This window comes from Akebia trifoliata, chromosome 7, assembly GCF_017979445.1.
Source record: "Akebia trifoliata isolate Shusen 1 chromosome 7, ASM1797944v1, whole genome shotgun sequence".
In the NCBI taxonomy this organism is placed as follows: Eukaryota; Viridiplantae; Streptophyta; class Magnoliopsida; order Ranunculales; family Lardizabalaceae; genus Akebia; species Akebia trifoliata.
This window is the reverse complement of record NC_141381.1, coordinates 13,196,985-13,210,632: the sequence shown is the minus strand read 5'-3', so window position 1 is coordinate 13,210,632 and position 13,648 is coordinate 13,196,985. Positions and strand designations below refer to the sequence as shown.

The following is a 13,648-nucleotide window of genomic DNA, read 5'->3' as shown; positions in this document are numbered from 1 at the left end:
CAAAAGAGCTCAGATTATGGATTAACTCGGAATTGACAAATTAAACAACTATCAAAAAGAGCTTGAATTATGGATTAGTTCGGAATTAACAAATAGAACACCTATCAAAAGAGCTCAGATTATGGTTTAGCTCAAAATTGACAAATATCAAAAGAGCTCGGATTGTATATCTAGGCCAAATTGAACAAGACTTTGAGACCACCTTGTGCCTTGATACATTGATCAAAGCATCCATCTAATCTCCAATTAATGCTTCATGATATTTCAATAAGCTTACAAAAGAAGCTAAAGAAATATATATTTTGAGCAAAGCTTATGAAATATGACATGTCATAGATACCAGATGCCTTACTCATGGGCTACATTATTATACAATGACAGTTGTGCATTCTTTCATAAGTATTAATATAAGTTAAGCAGAAATTAAAAGGGCTAGTTATTGAGAAATTGAGCATACGCAAAACGCCTTTAAAAACTCTCTAAATCCTCATTGAATCCACTTGAGATTCTATTTACTATTATTTGAGTTCATATTTATTGCCTAAATTTTCATTTACGAAGCATCAGAGTTTATTTGGCAAGCATTACACGGGTGTAGTTTGGTAAATGATGCGACAAAATGGCTACAAAAAAGTTAAATTGATGCAAAGAAAAATATAGGGAATAGATAAATTGATCAAAGCTGAAGATCATCTGAATTTACATCAATCACAGGGGATGTGTGGAATTTAATCTCCATCGAGCGGTGTAGCATTCTTTAATACAATCAACTTGCTTGCTTAGCGAAAAAAAAAAAAAACTTGATTTGTGCCTAGAAATTCTAATCCAGTTATTAATTAATTAATAAAGATAAATTCTTAATAATAGCTCCTTTAAAACCTTGATGAACAGAATGGTAAGCAAATCATTGGCAAAGCTCAACCACTGGTGTTGGGTGTAGTAGAAACATTAATCGATTTATCCGTCATGGGGGAATCTAGTGAAACTGGCAACAATCCGATCTCATCTGATGGAATATCCACCTCCTCTGCCATCCCCTCCTTCCATTCCCCCCTTTCAATCCTTCTCAAACTCTCCAAGACCTCCTCCATTGAAGGTCTTATTTCCTTTTCTTGTTGCAAGCATCTATAAGCCAAGTCTGCCACCAATGTAATAATCCTTCTTACTTTCCAATCCGATTCAAACCCAAGACCAGGATCAACCAACTCATGCAAAGCACCATTTTGGATCATGTTTACTGCCATGTTCGACAGATTGATCTCATTATGACTCCTACTGATATCTACAGCAGTTTTCGATGATATAAGTTCAAACAGAACGACACCAAAGCTATAAACATCGCTCTTGTCTGTAAGTTGGTAACATTGGTAGTACTTAGGATCAACATAGCCGGGAGTCCCTTGTGGAGCAGTGGAAACATGGGTTACATTTGTTGGAAAGGGACGAGATAATCCGAAATCTGCAACCTTCACACCAAAATTGTTGTCAAGGAGAATGTTATTGGTTTTGACATCACGATGTATGATATCACAAGCATGAAGGTATGCAAGTGCACTAGCAATCTCTATTGCTATGTTCATTCGGATTGGCCAAGTGAGCATGCCAGACGTGGAGCGATCACCATGGAGATGATCCCCAACAGTGCCATTAGGAATGAATTCATAAACGAGTAGAAGTTCTCGGCTGTTGCGTGATGTGCACCCATAAAGGGTGACGAGGTTTTGGTGGCGTAAGCGGGTGAGGATCTCAACTTCATTCATAAATTGCTCAACGCGCTTGTAGTTATTCTCATATAGACGCTTTACTGCAACAACACGCCCGTCCCGGAGCTTGCCTAATTGGAAAAAAAAAAAAAGTAAAAGAGAATTTCATCAAATGAATTACATACATTAATTAATACAGTAGTGTAAGAGAATGAATTTTGATTGGTCTTACCGTGGTATACTGTGCCAAAGCCTCCATCTCCCAGTTCTCTAGAGATATCGAAATTATTAGTAGCTTCTTTAAGCTCAGTGTAAGTGAAGATGTGGACTCCAAAATATGTACTGCCATATTCAAGGTCCGTCTTCGAGTTGGAACTGAAAGAGATGTTTCGAGAGGAACAGTATTTGCTGGGGAATCGGTATATGAAGAAGAAGAGGAAGCAAGAAAGAAGGATGCCACTAGCACCTGCACCAAAACCTGAGAAAGGAGGGGAAATGCTCATAAACTTGATTTTCTTTCTTTAGTGCCCTTAAAAACTAGTCACTTACATTTTATAGAACAAATTTTTCTATACTAAACCAGACCAAGTTCCACACCCCTATTGATCTATATGCCCATGATTTGAAGGAAATATTAATTTCTAATGCGAGCATTAAAGGTTAGTAATCTCTGATATATTGTTTTTAAGCACAAAAATTGACTAATTAAACAGTGCACTATTGAAATTATTTCTGAAAATGATAAATTATATTTTTCAGAATTAAGATTTTTTTATCAAATCGGTAAAAAAAAAAAAAATTTGAAAAGTGTTTTGATAATTTTTCATGCTGAAAATAACCATTTTTTAAGTCAAAATATTATTTTTAAAATTGTTGACAAGACCCTATTGACAATGTATCAGAATTTGATTTTATACAATATTGACAAGGTCTTGTTGTCATTAAATTAGAATATTGTCGACACGACCCTGTTGAAACTATACTTTTACATTAAATTAGTATAGGAAGAAGGGAGAGAAAACAGTATTTTCTATGAAAAATTATTGAAACACTGTTCATTTTACTTTTTATCGATTAGGTTAAAAAAACTTATTTCTGAAAATAATACATTACCATTTTCGAAATTACTTTCAATAGAACAACAGTTTGGGAATTAATCAATTTTCAGTTCATGTTTTTGGTAAATTTTCCTTGCTTTTTACCATCAAAATTTTTATAAAGAAAATCAATTTTTTTTTCTTTTCTTAATATAATATTTATGAAAATTCAAACATGTAATTAACAATAAAACCCCTGTTCTTTGTCATGAGGGGGGAAAAAAAAAGGTATGCTCCTACTCAATCATACAAAACCCAAAGAGAAAAATATGGGAAAAATTTAAGATGACAGTTATGTTTACCTATTCCTAGCTTCTTTCCTACATTGGGCTTCTTATGACCTGCAACAAGATCAAGACAAAAAGGAGATTGTTAGTTGAAACATTAATCACGAGACCCTGCAAACTAAAGCTTTAACACTTCATTGCAAGCAATCACAACATGGTCGCAAAAAAAGAATCAACCATAAAAGGGATCTATTATATATTTCAAGTAGTGAATTTAAATAATTCGTCTGTCCTCACTTTCAAACAAATTTAAAAAAAAAAAAAATTTTGAATTTTTTTCATAAAAAAGAGAGTTACTATTGACACCACAATTAAAATAAAATAAATGGATGAGAACAAGTAAAATTTGAGGTGTCAATAGAAAAACTCTCTCTCTCTCTCTCAGATTCCTATTTGCTAGATTTGGGATTTTTATATGAGCCTAGTTTTAAATTTAAACAACTGGAGGTTGTTTGAATGTGTGTAATACTTTGTAATGTTAAGTTAATAACATGAAAGTTTTGTAATGGTGAATCAGCAAGGTTTTAGTCTTTAATCTTTAATCTTTAATTAGGGTGTGATAAATAAATTAAGAAATTGGGAATGTGTAATAAGTAAAAGTTGTGGTGCCAATAGTAGGTCTCTAAAAATGTCATTCGCACAGGACTCAGGATCCAATACAAATTTTTATACTTTTTCATACCTCATTAGGTAAATTTGGAAAAATTCATACCCATTTCTGTAATTCTATGAAGAAGAAAAAAAAACAACTTACCATCATTGCAGCTGTTGGAATGGGGACGATCAGAGCAAAAAACAAACTCATTTCATTCTTATCTAATCCACAACGCCCTCCACTTTCTTGGCACTCAGTACAATTACTTCCACTCCATTCCAAAACAAACCCATTCCTCAGAAACTGTGTATAGTTTCTAAACTGTCTTGTTTCAAGACTCACATCTCCTATTCCCACAGGAAATTCAACACATCATTTCATTTCATTTCCGAATAGTTTAAGTAGCTCAACTTTCCTCGAGGAAGAAGTACTCTGAAGAGGTAATGGCCATGATAGGGAGTCCCTGAGAAGAAGAATAACGAAAAAAAAGGAGAGAACGGAGCCTTGACTGGAAAACTCAATGGAGAAGATGACCGAAGCAGCTAAAGTGACTTTGAGAAAAGAAAATGGCAAGAGAAATGGGAATAGGAGAAATAAAGTAAAAAAAAAAAAAGTTTTTTTATAAGGAAGGATTCCTCAAGATACACAATCTATCCAATGGTCAGAATCACCCTAAAAAATAAGGTGACCGAACACCACGTGCCCCATGCCTATCCAATAAAAAAGTGCCATGCGGAGAAAATCAACCATTCGAGGGCATTAAATGCGCTCTCATAATTATGTGACAGCTCAAGACAAGTGAAACGATTATTAAATGCACACTTAGAAAATGTGCAACCAACTTAACTGGTGTTGTTTCAAAGACTTAAGGTCTAGAATTGTTAGCTTGGAGGTAAAATAACATAACTTCTCATAAAATCAAGATACTCCCGACCTTTCGTGAGGGGGCAATGTGAAGAGATAAATTCTTCGACCAATGAAGTATTGCCATGTGTCACTAAGAATCCAGATAATTCACTGTGAACTTTCTTCCAACCGTAAGCGAGTAGTCACTCGATAGTTCACCAAGAATGCGAGGCTCAAATAAAGTTTAGGAGAATGGAATTCTGTAAAATAAAATAGTCTTAATCACTGGGATTTCAGGATTTGGGTGAATGAATTAGAAGGGATTCTTAGAAAGAGGATCCCACACAATTCTTATCCCAAAATAGAAAGAGATAAGGTTGAAAATGTGTAAAATAGAAATTTATACTCTATAAATAAAGGGAATCCCTACATCTAAGGTACACAAATTTTTCACACTAAAACTCTATCGTAATTTCATTAGAAGTAACTTAGGCATCAGAGGCTCTGTGGAACAGGGAATCGGACAATCCCAAGGAGTTGCAAGTCATCCAATCATGGAAAGCAAGATCTCGAGGAAATTACAAAAATCACCTACATTAATCTTCAAGAGTCGTGATAATCTGACTGAGGCATATGGCATACTTAATCGACTTACCTAACGTGACAGGCTTGGAAACTATACATCTACTCTCCTCAAGATACAAAACTGTACCTTTTTATGGGAAACCATAGTTTTGTATCCTGAGGAGAGCACATATATGCGATTCCCAAGTCTGTCATGTCAGGTAAGTTGATTGAGTTGTCGCGTGTCTAAGTCAAATTTTCAACACTCAATCTTCAAACCCCATGTCAGATCTTGGATTCCAAAATCACGGGAATCCATAATTTATTGTCTTATAAGAAAAATAATTAAAGAGTTTTTTCAAGAATAAAAGCTAATTTAGTATTTGGCAATTCTATCTTTCCCTTACAAATTTCCCCTAAACTCAGCTTTTGTTTTGAACATAGAATGAATGGAAACAAGGGGAAATTACCAAAACAGATAAAACATTACCAGACTAGCACAGTTTTAAAAGATTTCTCGTAAATGTATCTATCTATGTTGATCTTCATTTTATGTATTTGAGTATGTTAACTTTTGACTGTGTCGTGCAGAGTGAGGCTGACCACTAACTCTCTTGGTATCAAAATATAAGTAATGTTGAGATTCCACATAAAGTAAACATCCTTCTTGAAGAGGGATTTGTCATGCTTGGAAAATAATCCACAATTATTACTCATATCTGTCCTCTTGGTACTAACATTCTCCACAATAAAAACAAGGTCTCCAAAGTGGCAATAATGGGTAATTAACCTCGTCAGAATCGATGATTCTAATTTCTAACACCCATATCAGTTGTTACTATCAAATATTCATCAAATCCAAACTTTGTATCACCAAATCCAACCAAAACATCCAATCTCCTTCAATTACATTCTAAATTACATAAGAATCTTCTTCTAATAGTTTTCCTCAAAAATACCAATTACTTAGAATCTTAACAAAGCTTACTTCCAAGTATTCTAATTCTTGGATGTCATTTTTAATGACAATTTTGGACAAAAAAAAACTATAAAACAAGAAAGGAAAAGTAATAAAAACAGAGAAGGAACAACAACAACAATAATAATTAATAATAAATATAAACAAATAAGAAATGAAAAGCGAAATCATAGAGTGAGTATTACCATTGCAACGCACTCGATGCGGGCGATCGGTGCAGTAACACATGAAATTGTTTTTGCTGTAATCAAACCCACAGCGCCCACCACTTCCTTGGCAAACACTACAATTTATTGCCTTCCATACCAAATGAAATCCATTGCCCAACAATATGTTAATATCGCCCCTATATAGCAATTTATCATCATCCTTATCAACCGCCGCAACCACATTATTTTCACAATTTCCCGAATGGTTCATCAAATAATTGAAGTTGTGATCATGGCTGAACAAGGCTAAAGAACGTCGAGTCGAATTATAAGTAGAACAACCAGTGGGATTGAATTGGTACTCCTTATTAGGTAACGGAGTGGTGCAATTGAAAAAAAGAAAGAGTTTGGCGTGGCTAGGCCCAAAACTGAATAGAGTCTGAGGAAGGCTAAGATTTTGAATGGAAGAAGGGCAGGTATTAGCCAAAATCTTAGCATTAGTGACCCAAATTGATTGATTTTTATAGAAGATATCGCGTACAACATAATCATCACCCGACATATTGAGAATTGGCTTGTCATTCTTGCATGTAAGCTCAAAACCTTGCATACCACAAGAGCGATTTTGCTTACCTTGGACCCAAAAAGGGTAGCTTATGTTTATGTTATTGCCACAGTTCCAAGGGTTACATGCTTCGAATTGTTGGTCAACAGATAGAACGATTTCTACTATTAAGAAGAAGGTGATGATATTTAAATTTACCCAAAAAGGGAAGAACACTTTGAATGTGAATAAGTTATTTTGATTCATTTGGGATGGAATCAGATTGAACAAGAAAGAAGAAGAAGATGATGATGGTAGATAGAAAAGGAAAAACAAAAAGATAAAGAAAATGAGTGGGGGGTAATGAAAATGGGTTCTGTTGACTTTGACCTTTTTGCGTGTTTGAAAGTTTGAACTTTGAAGTCAGAGCCTCACTAATGACTAATGACTAATGCCTTTCGAATTTATAGCCACCACCGAAATGTATTATTGGCCTAGCAAAATCGACATCTTCACCAACTAATCTGCATAATTTAATATAGGTATTTATTTTTCTTTGAAAAATTACGTAATGAACCCTAATGAAGAGATTTCTTTTTTTAATTACCCCCAAATTTTGATTATACCTTGATGACCTAATTAGTAAGTTTTTATTATTTATATTTTTGTTAATGCTCCTAGGCCAATAATTCAAATCACTGAGATTGACCTGTGATCCAATCCTCAAGATGGATTTTTACAACCATCCAGATCAATAATTATTGTTGATCTAAATGTTTGAACATAAATCATTGACTAGTGATGACAACAACTTGAGTATGACTTTTTATCAAGGCGAGGGGGCATTAAAAAGGAAAAGATTTGACTATATCTAATATAATAAAACATAATGTTGGGTCCCACTGTTACTATAATTATGGGGGATAACACTATGTGAAAAAGGCTCATTTTTGACGGTCTTAGCCCGTCAAATTTTGAGAAATTTGACGGACCCTCCCGTCAAATATTCTCTTGTAGAATTTTTTTTTTGACGGCCCTGGACTATCAAATTTTTGGAGAATGGACTTCAAAAAAACAAAAAAAAAATCCATAGAGTATGACCGTCAAATTTAGAAGTTTAACAAACAATAGCACGGTCCTCTAATTCACCAATCACAATGAACGAAATAATATAAAAAAAATATCAGAAAAAGAAAAAACAAAAGAAAAATCATAAAACAAGCTCCAAATTAAATTAAATAACCCAAAATTAATATACATGTAAACCTCTTTGTTAAGATTGAAAATTCTGTCGAAGCTACAAATAACTGACAATAATTAAACTAACAAATAACTTTGCAACAGGAACCACCCTAATATAAGAACCTTGAAGCGCATCAACTTTGCATGGTAACTTCTGTATGTGCGCATTCCCTGTACCGAGTTGATAGTTTGCACCATTTCCCCAACTGAAGACCTCCGAAGAAACTGAAAACATAAGTGATCACTCATGATATCAACTAACCCATATATGGAAGTCACAATAACAAAATGAACCTCAGAAGTTAAACATATAGTCACATTGTGATAACAAACCTGAATTACGCTCATTTCCAACAACCTGCAACACAGGCCCACAGAGGAGATCAACAGGGGTTCGAATTGAAATGAACACTGTTGAACAATTGCAATATCCAAACTTGGTTATTGTGAGTGATACTGGTATAAGCTACAAAAGAAGAGTTTTTATTATGTCCAAGCTACAACTCATTTGACAAATAAGCACAACTTGACAGTAATAAACTAAATTTCAGGGCAATTCTAGCAAGGGAAGTGGGTCCAGACATGACTTAGTGGGTAAATATGTAATTTAATTATTAAGTTGGCTGGAATGAACTAAGAGTGAAGGGATCAAAGGTCTAGATTCTCCTGGACTATCTTTTCTCTTCTACTTCTCCTTCCCTTATATTATTCTATCAAACATCCTATCTCCTCACAAATTTTAAGTTCATCTACTTCTAGACTAAGATGGGTAGAAAAGTATTTGATGACACATATATTAGCAATTTCACTCACCATGGTAGTCAAAGAATCAAAAAAAAAAAAAAAATTTGAAAAAGCACCTAATCAGAAGATCATATGCTTACATGAAGCCAGTAAAACATTGTCTTCAGCAAACCCCTCTCCACCACTAGGCCCATCAAGGAGATCACCTCGCTTGTTTTCAAGACTGCTTGAATATCTGTTTTGCAATCCACAAAAATATGAACTAAAATCTAGTGAAAGACTTAAAGAGAAGTTATGAGAAGTCAATGATCCTCCATGACTGATCCAATAGGAAACTTATCAGAGAAAACCATATATGATAAAGTACCCATTTGTAAGTTGATGATTAGACTGGTTCAAGCCATCACAAGTTTCTTTCCGCAACAAAGAAAGGTGGCCCTTGCCACCTGCCATCATACCCTGTTAGTCGTTACAGCCATTTTCCAGTCTCTATGTATTTTCTAACAATACTACTTAATAAAAGAATAGTACCATAATTTTGAAAAATGTATGAAACAATCATTTGTACCTGTGACCAATACAATCAGTAAAAATAAAATTATCAAAAGCAGCTCTAAAAAACCTATAATAAAAGTCTCTCTAATACTCAATAATCTCTTGGGGTGCATATAATAATTTATGAGCTTATCCCATTGTAATAGTGCAATGGGATACCCAACCAAATCTGCATCTGTCAAGAAAAAGAATTGCTACTGGAATACACCAGTTCAGATGGTATCTCATACGTTACGGTTTTTTTTTTTTTTGTGTTCAGTTGTACATGTCAGCAGTAAGACTACCTCTTTGAAAACTCTCGACTGTGATTAGCCGCAGCAACAACGGTGTTCATTAGAATGCCACGGAATCCACCTTTTTCCAATTCGTGAATCCCAGCAATGGTAGTCCCACCAGGTGATGCAACATCGTCTTCAAGCTGCCCTGGGTGCTTTCCGGTGTTAATGGCCATAGCTGCTGCCCCCAAAACCTATAAATACAAACACACGGGCAACTCTTTATTGGGATATATATATATATATATATATATATATATCAATCATGTATTAGCCAATTAGTTTAGAGAATCACTGATTAATTCCGTGAATTATCAACTAATTCAGCAAATTAATCGGGCAACTCTTTATTGGGAGATTTTGTGATAGTGGTAGGGATGCTATGCACAGAAGATGGCACCTTCGAATGTGTATGTGTGTGTATTATAAAGGAAATACTAAAGGGCAAAATATTATCTAAATTTTGCCAATTTTCCCATGAGAAGGCTTCCACTCTCTTAATTGTTATTGTTAAACCATGTGGGGTATAGGGACTTATAAAAATTTTCCTTAAAAATATGCCTTAAATAACTACTCATTTCGGATAAGATATCATTCAACTCAAATGTGTTGAGCAAATATTATCATTCAACGTGGCATCCAAGGGAGGTCTTTGGTTGATTAGCTACCTAACCCCTTGGAGTACAGGATACAAAATGGAGTTAGCGATGTCACCAAAGTGAAGAAAAGAAAAAAATGACCCGCTTTTGGACGGTTCTTGTCTCCTCTTGTATACTAATAAGAACGTTTTTCAGCCACACAGACTAACATTGGAAACTCATCTTGTTAGGCCCAATCCCACAACTCGATGGGCTGTCAAATGAATTGGGTCAGGATCTCAAACCACACCAACTTGGACCCAGTTTGATCCAATATATTAGGTCCCTCATAGTATTTAAAAGAGTCGTGCTGGAGTTACAGTGAAATTGACATCGTTTGGGACAATGGTGTGCACAGAACCATAGATGCTTCTCACTCATATCTAAATGACAAGCATCTTTCTATAGACACATCCACGTCAACAATGTCCCAAATGATGTCAATTTCAATTTTACTTCAGCATTTCCCTGTGAGTCGTGCTGGGATGACACGAAGAGAGACACAGAGGTGACACAATGACATCGTAGCGTGCACATAACCGTAGATACTTTTCCTCAAGATGCAAGTAAAAAACATTTACAGTTACATGCACTCAACCATGTCATATGTGTCACCTCTGTGTCCCCATTTGTGCCAAACCAAATAAATACTCATATTCATCCAAAATTTTCACTTCTTTCCATACCAACAAATCACAATCCATGTGATACGCACATGTTTGTTTATCAACACAATGTTCCCTAATCACATATTTTAAGCACCCTAGATGCATGTTTCTATTAGGCATAGAAACGTCAAAGAAGAGAGTTAGTAACAACTAACTAGCGAATAAAGAGAGAGACATAGATGGATCATTTACCTCTTACACTCACGCATCTTTTCCGTAAGTTCTTCCAATTGTCAACTTTGCCGATTTGAATCCTTAACCTTCTCCAGCTTCTAGAATCCATTTCTGTGAGGAAATAAACATCATGGCTATTTCAGAAATCCTTACACAATATATGAAATTCATGACAATCCAAAAGGCAATAACGAAGCCTAATCCCAAGGACTTTGGGTTGGCTAAACAAATCTTGCTCCTCTATTCCACTCTATCCAAAAGGAATTATTAATACCATGAATCAAGTTTCTGCCTAGCAAATGAACAAGCACGAATACTGTAAGGATAACTAATATATCATAAACTAGAATAAGATGAGTCATGGTATACACATTTTTTTATTCCTAAATTATGATATAAGAAAATAACTTTAGGTGAACCACATGAAGATAAAACCTTGAGTAAGATATCTCACCCACGTATATGATCCCTTAACTCATCATCTGAAATCTTGGTTCTTGCATAACCAAAAATGTGAAATTCACTTGGTTGTAGGAAACGTTGCAGCGATCCCAACAAGAATTAGTTCATGAACACAATGGGTTTATTCAAACAATTAAAAAACAAAGAGAACTATAAAATTTACTATTAGTATTCAATCAAAGTGATCACTTAATTAAGTCTCATTGATTAGTGAACTCAAACCCCTGTTATGTTTCAACATTCATCATACAAGTAGAGAAGGTAATAATTCTCAAGGTTGGGGGAACAACCTTTTCCGGGTCTTATCAGAAGGCACCAAATATGTGTTGGATCATCCTTTTCCCTCCTCCTTTATCCGGGCTTGGGACCGGCAATGTAAAATGTTTAATTTTTTCATTGGCGGAGTTAAAAAAGTTTACCTAAAAAGAAAAAAAACTATTAGTTACTAATTAAATAATATAAAATAATGTGAAAGTCTTAGAAGACAATAAATGAGTCGTTAAAAACTAATATCAAGTCTACCATTGTAATATGTAATGAATCAATCAAAGTCATATAGAAATGCATATGTAGTACATATCCAAAGACAATAGAAATGTAATACAAGTCCAAAAGACAGGAGTAGATCATGCTATGATATATCTCATCATACAAGATCAGCTAATGATGGAGCCTATGTCAAATGAATCAATAAGAGCCTATGTAGTACAATTCCAAAGACATATCCAAGAAAAATCCAAAGACATATCCAAAGACAATAGAAGTCCAAAAGACACAAAGGAATCATGATATGATGTCTGTCATCATACGAGGCCATCTAATGATGGAGCCTATATATATTGATACAAGAAGTTTGTTCAGAAAAATGTGATGTCCACACAAGGAAGTTATGAAAAAAAAATAATCTTGATGAATGGTTATACTGGTTACTTATGCTTCATAAAATTTGTTTCCATCGGAATTATTAATATAAGGGGGGTGGTTTTTTTTTTTTTTTTTTTTTTTTTTTTTTTTTTTTTTCGGGGGGGGGGGGGGGGTGCTACTGTACTCATTTGGATAACATAGACATTCTTTTCATGATACTTCCTAATCAAATCATAGATGAACTTCTTCACGATTTTATGTCTCCCATAGTAAACTAGCAATTGCAGTATTTTCTGGTGTTTCAAGTAATTTGTCAATATGTACGTGCTTATTTGGAAGTGTGGGACATGAACTGTTAGATTATCATCACTGTTGTATGATTAGCTTTCTCCAAATTTATGAAAATACAATAATCACCATAATGCTTAGATGGTGAGAGATATGGATCTTCCCCCCCCTCCCCTTCTCTCTCTCTCTCTCTCTCCTTCCCTCTTTCTCCTGTTTTATGGGTGGTCAGGGTGGAAGAAATTAAGAAATCTTGTATGTATTAGATAATACATTTCTGTGTTCCTTATATGGTCTTACTGGTTATGCCTAAACATGCTTACTTGGGGCATACTAAGGCCTACTGCCTACTGTCAGCGTATCTCAGTACATTTCAGAACTTGGAAATGTTGTGTTGAATGGCACAATATATATTGTGCTAATGGAGTAACGCCATACTCTGAGATTTGCTCAGAGTTTTGGGCACTTCCGTGTGATTGTGACACCAATGTAACAAGTGAGTGGTATTTTTGAAAAATTTATTTAGATAGAACACTAGTGCACATGGTGACATGATGCTTGTATACTTTAAACAAGCGTCATTACCTGTATTCAAATTTAAGTGCTGAAGCCGTATGTGCATCGTATTGGATCTGGGACCTTGTGTATCTGGCTAGCATATAGTGTATTATGGGCAGCCGTTATGGGTTTCTTACATTCATCATTTGGAGCCTTGTTATCTCCCTCTCTACCTGATTCTCAAATGTTGTTTGACTTTCCTTTCACCAGCCAAGACCTTTACACTAATCTTTAAAGATATAAAGTTCTTGGATAGAGATTTAGTTTTCAATTCATTTGTCCATGAGTTAATAAGATCCAAGTACATTTTGAGAAAGTGCATTTAACAACTTATCTGTTCTCAAGAAACACTGTCAACCAACATATATAGCATTTTACTCATTGAAGAACATACCCTTATGTCTAACTATTTGATAATG

General features: G+C 34.7%; 2 protein-coding genes across 5 annotated transcripts; both read right to left on the bottom strand.

The window, feature by feature from the left end:
• Nucleotides 1-615: 615 nt before the first annotated feature.
• LOC147398244 (LEAF RUST 10 DISEASE-RESISTANCE LOCUS RECEPTOR-LIKE PROTEIN KINASE-like 1.2) lies at nucleotides 616-7,692 on the bottom strand. The gene is made up of 4 exons (XM_086447396.1): nucleotides 6,257-7,692; nucleotides 3,103-3,141; nucleotides 1,936-2,181; nucleotides 616-1,834 (listed from the first exon to the last, which is right to left on the bottom strand). Exons 1-4 carry the CDS (start codon nucleotides 7,029-7,031, stop codon nucleotides 918-920), a joined length of 1,977 nt encoding a protein of 658 aa, XP_086303522.1. The 5' UTR covers nucleotides 7,032-7,692; the 3' UTR covers nucleotides 616-917.
• Nucleotides 7,693-7,977: 285 nt separating this feature from the next.
• Nucleotides 7,978-11,790, bottom strand: LOC147398243 (uncharacterized). 4 transcript variants are annotated; one of them, XR_015179799.1, is made up of 6 exons: nucleotides 11,515-11,790; nucleotides 11,079-11,171; nucleotides 9,590-9,774; nucleotides 9,118-9,196; nucleotides 8,891-8,985; nucleotides 7,978-8,231 (listed from the first exon to the last, which is right to left on the bottom strand). XR_015179799.1 is itself a non-coding variant. In XM_086447398.1 (5 exons), exons 3-5 carry the CDS (start codon nucleotides 9,754-9,756, stop codon nucleotides 8,141-8,143), a joined length of 342 nt encoding a protein of 113 aa, XP_086303524.1. In that variant the 5' UTR covers nucleotides 9,757-9,774; nucleotides 11,079-11,171; nucleotides 11,515-11,662; the 3' UTR covers nucleotides 7,978-8,140. The 4 variants fall into 4 exon arrangements, 2 of the variants coding, with proteins under 2 accessions (XP_086303524.1, XP_086303523.1); XR_015179798.1 differs by having other exon boundaries at nucleotides 7,978-8,220; nucleotides 11,515-11,789; XM_086447398.1 differs by lacking the exon at nucleotides 9,118-9,196 and having other exon boundaries at nucleotides 7,978-8,220; nucleotides 11,515-11,662.
• Between the last annotated feature and the right edge of the window lie 1,858 nt (nucleotides 11,791-13,648).